This window comes from Amborella trichopoda, chromosome 13 (assembly GCF_054954075.1).
Source record: "Amborella trichopoda isolate Santa Cruz 75 chromosome 13, AtrichopodaSantaCruz75HAP2 v2.0, whole genome shotgun sequence".
NCBI classification, from domain to species: domain Eukaryota; kingdom Viridiplantae; phylum Streptophyta; class Magnoliopsida; order Amborellales; family Amborellaceae; genus Amborella; species Amborella trichopoda.
This window is the reverse complement of record NC_142348.1, coordinates 6,678,474-6,693,636: the sequence shown is the minus strand read 5'-3', so window position 1 is coordinate 6,693,636 and position 15,163 is coordinate 6,678,474. Positions and strand designations below refer to the sequence as shown.

Here is a 15,163-nt window from a genome sequence, read left to right as displayed (position 1 = left end):
GCCAAATTCCACATTCCAATGTAGCCAATTCCACCTCATTAGCCATTGCCTCCCCACATGATCCAACAAAACAAAATAACACCTCTCCATCAGCACCACGCAAAATTCCTCCAAACCTATAACGGTTTGGATTTCCTAAGAGCTCTCACCAAATTAAGTTTGATACTCATGATAACATGAGGGGTCCATCTGCCTTTTGGTTTGACCTTTGACACATTATGAAGCATCAAGTTATGCGGATTAATCTCCACATCCACTTTGGTTACTCCAAACCCTTCATTTGTTATAGAGAACCAACTCCACACCGATTGCAGGATTTTTATTTTGACCAAATCTACTTCCAAAGCTATGTTATCAAAAGTCATCCTATTACGCTCTATCTATATCTCCCATATAACAGTTGCTTTTACCATCTCCCAAATTATTTTGCCCACCTTTGGTAAGGAATCCAACTCTATATTACTCAAAATATTCATATGACTGCTCGGCATTATTACCATATGTCCAATTATTTGAAAGGCCCAACACCAACTATGAGAAGAGAAAGGATAATGAAGGAAAAGATGGTCCCCATTTTTATCATTATCCTTACATAGAATGCATACATTCATTAAAACCGTCCCCCTTTTTATAACATTGTCAACAGTGAGCGATTTACCTTGGAAAATAATCTACAAGAATATTTGAATTTTGAAATAGACATTCCAGCACCAAATTCTCTTTAACAACAACTTACTCCACCGGATCATGTCATGGAACAACATATTGTATGCTGATTTAACTGAAAAAATGCCAGTCTTTTTCAGCGTCCCATACCAACTCATATTTACTCTCCTTGTGAGGCCTAAAATCAGTGATATCCCTAAGCAATGTAGAATATAGCGAATCAGGTACCATGTTGTACCTGCAATTAATAGACCAATCGTTTGTCTCCCTATCAAAAGACTGCGACACCAAAATATTTTGCTGATTTGTTGCCCCAAACACTAACGGATATACCAATTTCAAGCTGCAATCCCCAACTCACTTGCAATGCCAAAAAGATATCTTCCCCCGCTTCACCCAAAATCCACTTGCATCCACCAATAAAGAAAAACCTATTTTGGAGAATACCCTTCCAAATCGGTGACTTAAAATTATCCCTTCCCCCATTACCTCTCTATAAATTATGTTTATCCACCTCATACTTGGCTTGTAAAATATATTTTCAAAATATCCCATCTTCACTCATTAATTTCCACCACCATTTAGTGAGCAAGGCCTGATTCATATATTTCACTTTTCTAATTCTCAATCCTCACTATTTTTTTTAGGCTACTTTCTTCAGTTTTAATTATTCTTTTTAAAATACCCTAGTTTCACGGACTCGGTGATTTGCTAATCCGTGATGTCATACATGCGATTCACTATAGCAATATGGCCGGATCCCATTTTATTTGCAGGTCCGAAATAGCCATGACGATAACCGATCCGTATCGGACATATCCAAATCTCTTGAAAACATGATGCAAGTTTGCATACAAAACAAACAAGCCCTAATCCAGATGTCAGTCCAAGCTTACACGGGAAGTGTCATGCGCACATGTCTTCTGGCGCCATCACAGTCCATTTTGAAAAAAAATTGAATCTCTCTGTCAGCTCTAACCCGCCCACATATCATATCACATCATCTTATAAAGTGCAGTGTAAACACAGAGGAGCACTCGCTGTCTGAAATCGTGTCGTGTGTTTATTTCCTGAGGATTTTGCGAAGAAAGGGTCTCTTGTTGTTGATGGCAGCGATGGAGCAAATGCATCAGAAGCAGCAGAAGTTCGCTGAGCAACAAGCAGATGAAACAGAAGACATGCAGCATGGCCCTTTCCCCATTGAACAGCTCCAGGTGCCCCCCCTCTGTCATCTTTCTCTCTCACTCTCTCTCTCCCCCATTTTTTGTTTTCAATTTTACAGTAATGGGTTTTGACCCAAGCTGAAGTATGTCATCTGGGTCATTCCCAAATTCCCAAACGCTTGAAAATTCCTTCTCTCTCTCTCTCTCTCTCTCTCTTCAATTTAAACAAATGGGTTTTGACCTAGAGTCCAGTATTCCATCTGTCTTTCTCACATTCCAAATGTTGGACCAATTTTCCCTAAAACTCTCTCTCTCTCTCTCTCTCTATATCTCTCAGCCCTTCTTGTGTTTCATTTCTTCAAATTCAAGAGTTGGGTTTCGAATTAATTCAAGTATTTGATGTGGATCATTATTACATTCCAAATACTGGAGTATTCGTGTCCCAAAATTCTCTGTTTGTCTCTTTCCCTCTCTCTCTCTCTCTCTACGCTTTCTTTCTTTTTCATTTCTTTAAATTCACGAGTTGGGTCTGACACAGGTTCCGTTATTTGATCTGAGTCATTCTCACATTTCCAAATACTGGACTAATCTTGATGTAAAGCTTGCTCTTTCTCTTTCTACTTCATTTATTTATATTTAAGAATTGGGTTTTGCCAGATTCAAGTATTTGATGTGGATTTCTCTTACATTCTCAAATACTGGACTAATCTTGACCTATATCTCTACCTCTCTCTCTAATTTCTTCATTTTCAAGAATTGGGGTTAGCTCTAGATCCAGTACTTGGCATGTGTTTTCCCTACACTTTCAAGCACTTATTTCCAAAAATTATATTAACAAAGGCAACCCATTTTATTGCAGTTTTCATTTTTCTAGTGAGATGAATGGATTCCATAAATTTCAAGTGGGACTGATACGCTTCAACTTTTCCCCATTTGGCACTTGGGTTTCTTTTAATTTTGGATTTTTAAGATTGTTTTTTCTCCATCATACAGGAATGCTCAAACATACATTTTCCTCAATTCTCTGGGAGTTTCTGGTTCTACTTATGCGATACTCATGTCTTATATGTTAATTATTAGGCTGAGAATGCTTGCGTGTAACAGAGAGAAGATGTCTTGGTTTGTGTATGTACGAACTTATATTAAGTCATGCTTATTCATTTGAACCTGTTTGTTCCTTCCCATGGATGAGCATGTGCGCTGTGCATCCTGCTCACATGTTGTAGGCTTTCCCCCATTATGATACTTTAAGACCTTTTTATCTCTTACAGTATCAATTTTTGTTTGGAAAATTATAAACTTTTACCCAAAACAATATAGCCAATTTTTGTCTACACCACACTCCATGGAATTTGAGATGCTTAAAATTAAATACATATTCTTTTTTTTTTTTTTTCGATGTTTTTTACTTTTGGATGACCTTACCTTGGGGTTCACGGGTCTGGTCTTATTTTCATTGAATTATGGCACTTTAAGTTGGTTAATCCGCAGATAAATTTGCATTATTATTTTTATGATTCAAAGTTTGCCACTTGTTCTCTGTATCTAACTAATTTTTCCTTCTCTTGTCATGTTCAAGGCATCTGGGATTGCTTCTTTGGATGTGAAAAAGCTTAAGGATGCTGGTTTATGCACAGTGGAATCTGTGGCTTACTCTCCCAGGAAGGATCTTCTGCAGATTAAAGGAATCAGTGATGCAAAAGTTGATAAGATTATTGAAGCAGGCATGTTCTTGTTGCTGGTGTACTTGTAATTTACGACGTTATTTTTATGATTTGTCACTGTTATTTATTTCTTTTTTTGTTTAAAATTGATTTTGATAGCTTCAAAGCTTGTTCCATTGGGTTTCACTAGTGCCAGCCAACTCCATGCACAACGGCTTGAGATCATTCAAATAACTTCAGGATCAAGAGAACTTGATAAGATCTTAGAGGGTGAGTCAGAAAATTTATTTAGATCATGTGAGCCTTCAAACAAATTCAGATATAGCACTAGACAGTTTGTTTTTTTTATATAAATTACTCGAATGTAATGGGCTCTTGGGCAGGAGGCATTGAAACTGGATCTATAACTGAAATTTATGGTGAATTTCGCTCTGGAAAGACACAGTTGTGCCACACATTATGTGTTACTTGTCAGGTAAGTACAAACGAGGTGACCACATCTTCGTTTCTAGAGTGCTTGTATGATTCTCATAGATTACATATAAGCTATCAGAATAGAATTTTGTATTTTAAGGTGGCTTCTTCTTTTTCAGTTTTTTTTTATTAGCTTCTTTGTTTTCTTTTATATTGAATGACAAAACCCCTAAAATCTAGACTCTTTAAGAGTTCGGGATGAAGAACACTATGCCAATTTGCTATGAACCTCCCCATCTTTCTCTGTTCCTATCCCTCCCTCTCTACCTCTATTTTTTTGTTGACATGATTCCATTCATAAATCTTTAGATGGAGTGATGTAGTCTCACTCCATTAAACCTTTTCCTCACTTTGATATCAACTTCTCAGCTTCCTTTGGATCAAGGAGGTGGCGAAGGGAAAGCCATGTATATTGATGCAGAGGGAACTTTCAGGCCACAGAGATTGCTACAAATAGCAGAGAGGTTTGATGACCATGCATTTAAAGCCAAAGAATCCTGAGCATTAAGCCACCAGTACTTCTGATGATATATGCTTTTACAATTGCAGGTTTGGTTTGAATGGTGCTGATGTATTGGAGAATGTTGCTTATGCTAGAGCCTATAATACTGATCATCAATCAAGGCTTTTGCTGGAAGCGGCTTCAATGATGGTTGAGGCCAGGTGAAAATTCACCATCTTGTTGTATCCATAACTCGTTTTCAACACGTGCTGATTTACCTTTCCTTCTCTCTATATATTTAAACCACTCACCATTTCGGTAAAAATGATATTTGAGGGTTCTTTTTTGATTGGCAGTTATTGTATATCACATTTTTCTTTTTGACATGTTAACGGGTAAAGTTGTGATCTGTTTTCTCGTTCATTTTTTTTTTGTTATTAATGTAATTAGATTAATGCTGAGAAATGTATGGCATAACTGGCTGGATACAAATTTGCAAGGACTGAAATTGTCCATTCAATTTTCATCTCCAAGTAGGTGTTTTGGATGAGAGGGCTTGATTGTTCCTTTCCTATATCTTTTATTGTTGCCTGGTATGCATGAAAAACAAGAGCTAATCACTGTCATTACAATGCTGTTCAAGTTAAATTTGGCTTGGATGAGACCAAAATGTCAGTTGATATTTGTGTGCTGCCAAAAAGTCGATATTTATTCTATCTAAAGCAATATAAAGCAGTCAGCTCAGAATGTTCAAAATGTTGGAGATAGTCTAATACATGAAAAATTACTTGAAATTTAAGTTGAAATTGCCAAAAATTTGGGCTGGAAGTTTAATATCAAGGGTATTTAGAATCTGCCAATATTTTGAAGCATTTGCTAAATTTGAGCCTTTCCTTTAAATGATATTGTTATAAATAATCTGCCAATATTTTGAAGCATTCACTGAATTTGGGCCTTTCCTTTAAATGATATTGTTATAAATAATCTTTATGCATGTACTTCTGTGTTATTGAATATACTGTTATATGTCCTTTATGTGTTTCTTAACATACTGTTATACATTAAACAGGTTTGCTCTTATGATAGTGGACAGTGCTACTGCTCTATACAGAACAGATTTCTCAGGTAGGGGGGAGCTGTCAGCCAGGCAGATGCATCTTGCAAAGTTTCTCAGGAGCCTTCAAAAGTTGGCAGACGAGGTAACCTTAAATTTGTTTTATAGCCTTTTCTTTTGATCAATAATTATGTTTTATAACCTTGCAGGCCAATTTCTTCTGTCATAAGATTAGAGGAAAACCTTAAGATGCTATCAAGCTTTCATTTATACAAATTTTGCTCTGAATTTCCAATAAAACAGTGAATTTCCTCTGTACTTGTAGAGTATATAGATAAGTTAGGTCAAGAACAGGAAACATAAAGTACATTATATTTGAATCGATGTGGAAAAACCATATATCATGGGATATCAGTGTCCAAGGAAATGATGGATGGGGATGGAGTGTAGGACTATCATTGCGATAAGTCCTCTACCGATGGGTTGCATTCTTTCTCAATAACCATCCATCATTTCACTGGATGGTGAAGTCCATTGGCCAACCTTTTTTTAAAGTGTCCACTGGATTATAATATAATCTTCCTACAAGATAAACTAAGAGAGTTTTTTTTTTTTTTTAAGTTTACTTTTCACCAAAATAGTCTTCCATCCATCTTAATATAATTTTGTATAATGTAGTTTGGTGTAGCTGTGGTGCTTACCAATCAAGTTGTTGCACAAGTGGACGGGTCTGCTATGTTCGCTGGGCCACAAATAAAGCCTATTGGTGGGAATATAATGGCACATGCTTCTACCACCAGGTATTGTCTTTGTCTGATATGCATTTTTCTGGGTTCCAGAGCCAATGCTGATTGTAATTTTCACTTCTTCCTAATCCTTCCTCAGTTGCCTTTTCTTGTTTGTTACCTTTGTCTTGATTTATTGTTACATGACTCAGCAGCTTCTTCAACTATCAATCTCACTGAAAAACTCAGGATGATGGTTTTATGTTTTCACACTTGCATGACTGATGGTTAGGAGAGAGAGAGAGAGAGAGAGAGAGAGAGAGAGAGAGGTTTATTTCATTTTCTATGGGTTATTCCCCAGGATCTCCTCTTTTATTTTTGTTTGATTTTCACATGGATTCTTATGTTTTGGTAGTATACTCGTGTTGGACACCATTTTGACACACATACCAACACAGATTCTTTGGATTCTCCTTTTATATTAATCTATTGATCAAATCATTTAATGCCGATATTTTTTTTCTTTTTGAGTGGACATGTACTTTGAAAATATCAATGGGACTTTGAAAATATGAGATCCAGCCCAATAATATACAATTGATTATTTTTTGCCTCTCATCATGAAATGGAATGTTAGTAAAACATTTTTGGATTTGGCTGTCTTTTCGTGATATAGCCGTGTTGCCCAATGCCGAATCCTACTTATGGCATGAAGCATACCCATTTCTGACACTGACACAAATACCCATATACAACAAAGGTTTTTCCATAATTCTAATCTTTGCAAAGACGTTTGAGTTTTGGAGTAATTACAATGAAATTAGTGCCTATAATCATGTTGTGATGTTCTAATTTCATTTTAGGCTTGCTTTTCGCAAGGGAAGGGGGGAGGAACGCATATGTAAAGTAATAAGTTCTCCTTGCTTGGCAGAAGCTGAGGCACGCTTTCAGATTTCACCAGAAGGAGTTGTTGATGTTAAGGACTGAACCCACAAGTAAATCAATCCATTTTCCAGTGTTGCTTCCTTCTTAGCTTCAATATAAGCTCTTACCTGTCTATTGCAAGTCCTAATTGGTTCATATACCAGCCAAGAGCCAAACATTTGGGTGTCTCCATGTGGCTATGTTGCTATGTTACTTATGATAGAGCACTTCTTTTGATCCATGGTAAGAAAGGCAGTTTTTGCCCGTAGAAGCTCTAGAAATGGAAGGTTCTGGTAGCTCTTTTTCTTGTTTGGTCAAGTATCAGACAGCTTTGAAGTTTTTGTTGGTTTTATTCCAATGCACTCATAAAAGTGCAAATATTTGTCAATGATATGACAATCATGATTTTTGTGTAGATTGTGGCAACGTAATGTGGCTTGTTTTATGTTTATGGGGGCTCTTGAGAGGATAGCAATTTAAACCTTTGGATTGTTAGTGATTAAATGATCTGGAATGGGAAAATATACTGCTTGTGAATGTCGTTATATTGAATAGTGACGTTTGGCATTATTTGTACTATACAAGTTTATTACATCTACGGTGAAGTTTATCACCATCTGATGCATTGATGTTTGGAGATGAAGAGAAAGTGTGACCCACCATTAGAGTCGCATCTTTTCATCTTTTCTGGTGAGTCCCAGTCTCCCAATTTTTGTTAGTCCTTTCATTGGATGCTGATGACCCCAAAAGACTATGGACTGTGGTTTTCTTTTTCTATATTCTATTGGATTACAATATATTTTCCTCTGTCTAAATAGCATTGCCTGTTTTGGTGCATTTCCAGTACTAATTCCTTTTTAAATTCTGTTAATTTCACAACTTTAGTTTATCGAAGCACATCCTCATTACAATCTATATCGAATGCACTGTGAGCCTCGCCTCTTTCTCAAAGTCCATTTGAACACTTCCATTCTCTAAAAGTAACTTCTCAGATTCAATGAGAATTGAATATTTTTCTCCCTTGTGCAACCCTAATGTCTGTAAATTTTCTTCGAAATGCTAAAAATCCACAATATTTATGACCTTATAAATCTCACATTAACAGAATAAATATATAAGTCTGATTGTCACGCCCCCAATATGTCATATGTTATCATTATGGACATTGATATCCTTTTCAGTTATTGCAATTTATGTTCCTTGTCACATCAGACTGAAATCAAATTCTTAAAATATTTCTGCGAGAGTAACTGCTCGGTAACAAATATGCTGATTGAATACGAAGAAACACAACCACCTTGAGTGATGGGATGCTTTTGGCCCTAAGTCCTTACGCTTTGGATTCACCAATAGTCTTTACAAGAACATTGTCCATTTTTAAAACAATGAAGGGTCTTTGGATCCTTCAAAAGAATTTCTTGACTGCAGTTTCTGGAGACAAATTTGGCAAAATCGTGACACTCCTGACACACCCGAATGTTCTTAACCACTCGAATGCTTTGGGGTGCATGTATATTTATGATTCCAAAAGTAATGGCCAGCTTCACACAGTGGGTGCCTATAATCTCCTCTTTCTCTTCCTCTTCCAATTGAAGAAACCCTGCATCAGGAAGCTTGCGTCCTTTACTCTTGTATATTTCTGCCAAGCTTTTCAACTTAATAGAGAGAGAATCTGAGGATGGAAGGGATACCATCCCTGCAACAAATTCATGCACCAAGTTCTTTACTTCAATCCAGGTGTGCCCGAATGCTTTAACCATGGCTTGATTCTTCACATGATTTCTTGACCTCGAACCATCATATATCTGTGACAAAATCCGATTAATCAAAGGGTCTTCGGGTTCTAATTCCAAAAGCTTTTTAATTGCATGGGTGGCTAACCTGATATTGCCATTACATCTACAGGCTGAAAGAAAAGCAGACCAAATTGAGGCATCTGGTTCAAGAGGCATATTATCAATGAAATCCATGGCTTCTCTGAGCAAACGGGCCCTACCCAAAAGGCCAACCATGGCTGAGCAATGTTCTATGGTTGGAAACAACTGGAATTCCTCAGCCATGGTAGAGAATAACTTCTCACCTTCAGGCACCATCTTTTCTAGCCCAAATGCATTGATCACACTCAAAATTGTTCTTTGGTTTGGTGCAATCCTAAGTAACTTCATCTGCTCAAATATGTCTATAGCATTTCTGCCCTTGCCATTCATTACCAAACCTGAAATAATTGAATTATATGATATAATGTCTTTTGTTAGCATAGAATCAAACAACGTTTGGGCAAAGGTTATATCACCCAACTTGGCATAAGTGTCTATTAGAGCATTCACAATAGAGATCTCAGCCTTTAGATGATGTTTAATCACAAAACAGTGAATCTCTCTTAACTTCTTTGCTGCCATTAAAATGGCACAAGCAGGCAATACGCTTAGAACTGTGACTGAATTGGGTCTTATTTGAGTAGCTTGCATCTTTCGGAAAACTCCCAGGGCCTCTTCCCAGTGACCATTAAGCAAAAACCCAGAAATCAAAGCATTCCAAGAAGCTGTATTTCTCAGAACCCCTTCCAGTTCCATTCTCTGAAAGAGTTGCAGAGCTTGATCTTCATCGCCATTCTTCAAATGTCCTGAGATCATGGTATTATATGTTACCGTATTTCTCTTGACACTCGAGCTTTGCATTTCCATAAAGAGATCATGGGCTTTGCCACAGTACCCAGACTGCGCATAACCTCCAATCATGGAATTATAAGTGAAAACATCTCTCCTAGTTAGTTTATCAAAAACCCTCTTTGCAGCTTCTAGGTCACTGCATTTCCAGTACATATCTATCAGGGCATTACCTACTAATAACTCCTCTGCAAACCCGCCTTTCACAGCCATAGAATGAATCTCAACTCCCCAGTTGATGTATCTCAAATTAGAGCAAGCATTCAAAGCACTTGCTACTGTGACTCCATTAGGCTTGATTCCTTCAAACCTCATCTCTCTAAATAGATGCAAAGCTTGGTTTTCTCTTTCATTTTGAGACAACCCTGAGATCATCGAAGTCCAGGTGACTACATCAGGAATGATGCCTGAAAACTGCATTTTTTCCATTAAATCAAAGGCTAAATCGCAGTTTCCCATTTGATTATAGCTTGAGATCATAATGTTAAAGGTGACTACGCCTGGTTTTATTCCTTCTACCTGCATTTGCTTGAAGAGATTGATGGCTTCTTCAGTATTACCATTTTTAAAATGCCCAGAGATAATGGAGTTCCATGATACCAAATCTTTTTGAGTCATGCCATCAAAGAGTTTACGAGCATAGCTTAACTCACCACATTTTACATACATTGCTACTAAAGAATTAGCTACATGGACTGATAGGATATGGCCTTTTCTGATAGCTGAAGAATGGGTTTCTTTGCCTTTATCTAAAAGACCCAAGTTATTGATTGCCTGTAGAATCTTTGGGAAAAGAAACCAATCAGGAGTGACACCTTGTTGTTGCATAGAGACGGAAAGCATGAGAACTTCTTCCCATATGCCTTCCCTTGCATCAAAGAAAAAAGCAGAAAAAATAATATCAGGGAAAGATAACTAGCAGAAGATTGACAAAAAAATAAATAAAAATAAAAATAAAAAATCGGTTCTTGAAAGGAAGCAACTTGTGTTTTAAAAGGAAGCCTGGACATTGAGCAAGGAAGACATTACAGAAATGGGTCAGTATACTACTGCTATAGTTTCAAACAATACCCTAACTCTCCTCAACCACATAATGTTGAGAAAGATGTTTGATAAATATTGCTCGCAGCCTGTGAATAAATTTGTTGGACTTTGAGCAGAGAATTGACACTCAATTGTCCATTGCTGACCTCAATTGGGTAAGAAGATGGCAGGGTATTATTTGAAATCAAAATGTAGTAGTACGGGATCGTCATCATCATTAAAGCCTTTCTCCAATTAATTGGGATCGGCTCCATGTCCCCATCATTATGGGATACATTCCTAAACATCATGCACTGTCCGAGAAAGATTTAGATATATGCATGTAATTCTTCAAAACCCAACGCAAATTCAAAGCAATGACTTACAACATAATTAAACAATTCAAAGCCCTTTTAATTCATTCATTTATTTTATTTTATGAGAATGGAAAGGAGAAGGTATACACGTACCTTCCCTCGCATAACCTGCAATCATGGCCGACCACAAGAAAATACTATTCTTGTCTCCAATTTCATCAAACACTTGGCGTGCCACGTCCAAGCTCCCACACTTTGCATACATGCTAACAAGCTTGGTTTGTAGAGAGAGATTGGTTTTGAGAGAGAGAGGGATATGGGCATGAATATCTCTCCCTTGAGAGACTGAATTCGCATCGATACAAGCTTGGAGCAATGAAATGTAGGTGCTTGGACTTGGGTCCAAAGCATGTTGTGGGATGGAGTTGAGTGCTTTAATGGCTTCTTTGAGCTTGCCTTGACTGCACAACTGGTTTAGTTGCAGGTCTCTGATTGTATGGGACTTGAAAGGCAAAGGTAAAATCTCCATTATATTGTCTATGATGAAAGACCTATAAATGGAGCTTCATTCTTCAAAACACAATGGAATTGGAGTACCAATGGAAGCTGGTGAAGAGATCAAAACTTGAATTTTAGGTACAAGCAACTGCTAAAATGTTGGTTTGGAAATATGTTAAATGGATTTCTATTTAGGTAGTGGAGTTAATGTACATGAAAAGAAGAGCAACCCCAACTCATGTTATCCTCTTGGAAAACTATCGCTATCCCTTAGGAAAATCTTTCAGGACTTGGTACAGGCTCCACAAAAAGGTTAAAAAAACAGGAAAAAAGATTTTACAATTTTTATCCATGTTTTCTTGATTTTCAGAGTAATTTTGTAAACTGACTTGTGTGTAGACGAAAGGGATAGATATAAAGTTTGTGACACCATTTTTTTTTTTATTGTACACGAAATAAATTGGGTGGTCACAAATCCTACAACTACTTAATGTGAAATTTGATAGCTTGTATCATAAAATTCGAGAAAATTTATTTTGAAGTTTGAGTTTGGTCAATAGAATAATTACAGCCACTCAATTTTACATCCAATGGTCAAGATTATTGTGACCACCTTTTATTAAAAGTTAATAGTCTCATTTTATACCATCTTTTTTTTTTTTTTAAAGAGAGAGATGTGTTACTCTACCTTCCCAGTGAGTGTGATGTGTGGCCTGTGGTTTTTTAATAGTAAGTCAAGGGCTGGTTCATATCGAGGCAATATTACTTATTGAGATTATATACAACGAGACCATTTATCTTTTGGTATGAGGAGGTCACAGTTATTTACAATCATTTGATGTGAAATTTAATAACTTGGGTGTATCATAAAATTCGAGATATTTTTTTAAACTTTGAGTTTGTTCAATAGAATAAACCTAAAAAATGATAATTTAACCGAGTATTGGTTAGTGAGGTTTGTTTTGTAGGTGGGCAAATGTACAACAATAGCAATTGTATAAAAAAAAAAAAGGTTGTATCCTTCACTTTCGAAATGAAAAAATAAGCTGTAAAATTTTGAGATTTACTTTACAATCATTAAATGGTTACTTACTTTGGAATAAAAGAGAAATGACTTGAGTTTCTCAGCATTTAAATCCGACCATTCGAAAATTAGGTCTGTTCAATCTTATGAGGATACTTTTTTAAGGCAAAAAATACTTCAACACTTCTTTTAACTTTTTTAATTGAAGCTGGTCACTAAATTGAGGAGGTTCCATCCGCCATATTCGGGGTCCAAGAACTACTCCTAGAGGGCTTTCTACCTAAAGAGGGACTACACTGGGAGGAGTATACAAACTTTTGCCTTATAAAAACAATGCAGGGAGCTTTTACTGGGAGGACCATATAAACCTTTTGCCTTATAAAATTACTCTTATTATGCTTTGTGGGGGGTAGAGAGGGGCGACAAGAATGGGAGCATATCAATCTTTTACTTTATAAAGTTACTATCGTGGTTTTTATGGAGGGAAGGTGGGGCTGGTGAGGGAGCACATTATGAGATTAAAACCTCTTTCAAGAATGTGGGGAGGGAGAGCAATTGAGATAGAAGAACAAAGAACCTGATGCTTTAGCTGGAGATGTAATGATTCCAAATTTAATTGTAAATAAGAGTATTAGAGAGTATAGCTGTTGATATTGAAAGTGGGATGAATAAGTGTTGTATTTTGTAGGGTAATTATCGCAAATATATTTATATTTTAGCTTAATTGGAAAAAAAAATCTTATATTTTAGTTTAATTGGAAAAAACCCCAATTTTTAAAAATCTCGCGTACACCATTTTTATTCATTTTAGGGTTTTTTTTTTAACGAAAATAATCTTCACGGTAGTCGTTTTACCGTAATTAATGTTTCCATTTTATACAGTACTTTAACTACCGTAATGTTTAACTCATTTTATATAGCACTTTTAATCCCACATACCCATCTTTCTCAACACTTTCTCCCTCTACCTCTCTCAATTCTCCCAACAAATCATCTCTATCCCTTTCAACTTTCCTACCGGTCATTATCTCTATTTCATCTCCATCTGCTCCTAAACTTTATCTCTTTCTCTCCACACCACTTCTCTCTCAAATCTCTCTCTTACACGTAAAACCCATTTCTCTCTCAAGTCTCATCTCTCTCGCCTCTCCCTCATTGGTCGAGAAGGAAGCCATACATGGTGCTTAATTATGGTAGAAAAAATGCAGTAAAGAAAATGTTATCTATTACGGTACTCAAAGTACCGTAATACTACTTCAAGTTATTACAGTATTTTAATTACCGTAAAACTTAATATAAATTATGGTAAAACGACCATTGTGAAGGTCATTTTCGTAAAAAAAAAAAACTGAAAATGAAGAAAAAGGATATAGACGAGGTTTTTTTAAATTGACTTTTTTTCCCAATTAAGCTAAAATATAGGTATATTTGCGATAATTACCCTACAAACTCTATTTTGTACCTTCAAATGTCTTGTTATATACAAGTATAATTAATAAAATGATAGCTGTGAATGTTAAAAAAATAAAATGACATCTGTGAAAAAAAATAAAATGACATCTGTGAATATTAAAAAAAAGGAGGTAATTATTCTAACTCTTTTAATTTAAAAGGAAAATTGTTTCAAGAGTGGGAGATGCATTTCTATATTTGCGTTCCCCGAGAGATAAAGTTTCCATTTAAAGATAGATGCAAATGAGTGGTCCATCTTAAAATAGTTGAAATTAATAGTCCAAATATTTTCTTCATAAAATCATTATTTTTAATTTTTTAATTTATTTATTTTTTCAAATTCATGATCTCCATGTTCATTATATATTATTAAAAATTGGGTCAAAAAATCCATCTCAAAAATATAATTTTAAGAGGGCACTCATTTCTACATAGACCCATACAAGCCGTGTCCAATTTAAAAACAATTATAAAATTATCTGGACTCTTTTAATTTTAGAAACAATTATAGATACCCCATGAGCCTACTTTCTAGGCATGCCACCCCTCAATACATTGTAAATCATACAGATAACCCCAAAACTTTTTAGCCAAATGACTTCCTACTCTCATGAAAGTATACTCTCCATTTACTCTATTGGGCAAAACATATACTAAGGATACCTCTTAGGTCTCAAAATTTGGGGACGTAATCTCTACATTCTATAGACTAATCTCAATTCAAAAAATTCCAAAATACAATCTTGATGTGAAAAAATTAATGCCTCAAGATTGAATCAAGACCGTCCAATTTTTGAAAGGCTATATCTAAAAGTCACAAAACTCAAAATTCAATTTTTTTTTTTGAAAATAGTCATCTAATAATTCTTATTTGCTTCGCAAAATTTTAGACTAAATTTTTTTCCTAAATAGGTGCTTTGGACAAGAGAGTAGATGCACAATCTACTCCCTCTGGAACGTAGTATACATGCTCAACATTTTATATTTACAACCATACCCCAAAGTCCTACTTTTTGGGAACCAAAATACCCTATTTTAGGCCACATTTTCTACTTTCTCTATCTAAGTAGG

The 15,163-nt window shown here is 35.9% G+C and overlaps 2 protein-coding genes across 6 annotated transcripts; one reads left to right on the top strand and one right to left on the bottom strand.

Moving 5' to 3' along the window:
* The first annotated feature begins 1,597 nt into the window (after positions 1-1,597).
* On the top strand, positions 1,598-7,649 carry RAD51 (RAS associated with diabetes protein 51). 2 transcript variants are annotated; one of them, XM_020676199.2, is made up of 9 exons: positions 1,598-1,880; positions 3,409-3,553; positions 3,653-3,763; positions 3,877-3,968; positions 4,337-4,431; positions 4,517-4,630; positions 5,479-5,608; positions 6,142-6,263; positions 7,120-7,649. In XM_020676199.2, the coding sequence occupies exons 1-9, from the start codon at positions 1,773-1,775 to the stop codon at positions 7,124-7,126; spliced, it is 924 nt and encodes a 307-aa protein (XP_020531858.1). In that variant the 5' UTR covers positions 1,598-1,772; the 3' UTR covers positions 7,127-7,649. The 2 variants fall into 2 exon arrangements, with proteins under 2 accessions (XP_020531858.1, XP_020531854.1); XM_020676195.2 differs by having other exon boundaries at positions 7,052-7,649.
* A 677-nt stretch (positions 7,650-8,326) lies between these two features.
* LOC18423969 (Pentatricopeptide repeat (PPR-like) superfamily protein) lies at positions 8,327-12,623 on the bottom strand. 4 transcript variants are annotated; one of them, XM_020676545.2, is made up of 3 exons: positions 11,272-12,623; positions 8,994-10,641; positions 8,327-8,917 (listed from the first exon to the last, which is right to left on the bottom strand). In XM_020676545.2, the coding sequence occupies exons 1-3, from the start codon at positions 11,645-11,647 to the stop codon at positions 8,884-8,886; spliced, it is 2,058 nt and encodes a 685-aa protein (XP_020532204.1). In that variant the 5' UTR covers positions 11,648-12,623; the 3' UTR covers positions 8,327-8,883. The 4 variants fall into 4 exon arrangements, with proteins under 4 accessions (XP_020532204.1, XP_088710887.1, XP_020532202.1 ...); XM_088854761.1 differs by having other exon boundaries at positions 8,994-10,646; positions 11,272-11,989; XM_020676543.2 differs by having other exon boundaries at positions 8,327-10,641.
* Positions 12,624-15,163: the final 2,540 nt, after the last annotated feature.

Bases quoted from the DNA above. Each gene is read 5' to 3' on its own strand.
- RAD51 (XM_020676195.2), top strand. From the start codon at position 1,773: ATGGCAGCGATGGAGCAAATGCATCAGAAGCAGCAGAAGTTCGCTGAG. The intron at 3,969-4,336 runs GTAAGTACAAAC...TCAACTTCTCAG, and splicing joins CATTATGTGTTACTTGTCAG to CTTCCTTTGGATCAAGGAGG. The intron at 4,432-4,516 runs GTTTGATGACCA...TTACAATTGCAG, and splicing joins TTGCTACAAATAGCAGAGAG to GTTTGGTTTGAATGGTGCTG.
- LOC18423969 (XM_020676543.2), bottom strand. From the start codon at position 11,647: ATGGAGATTTTACCTTTGCCTTTCAAGTCCCATACAATCAGAGACCTG. The intron at 10,642-11,271 runs GTACGTGTATAC...ATGCAAGGGAAG, and splicing joins TGCAGGTTATGCGAGGGAAG to GCATATGGGAAGAAGTTCTC.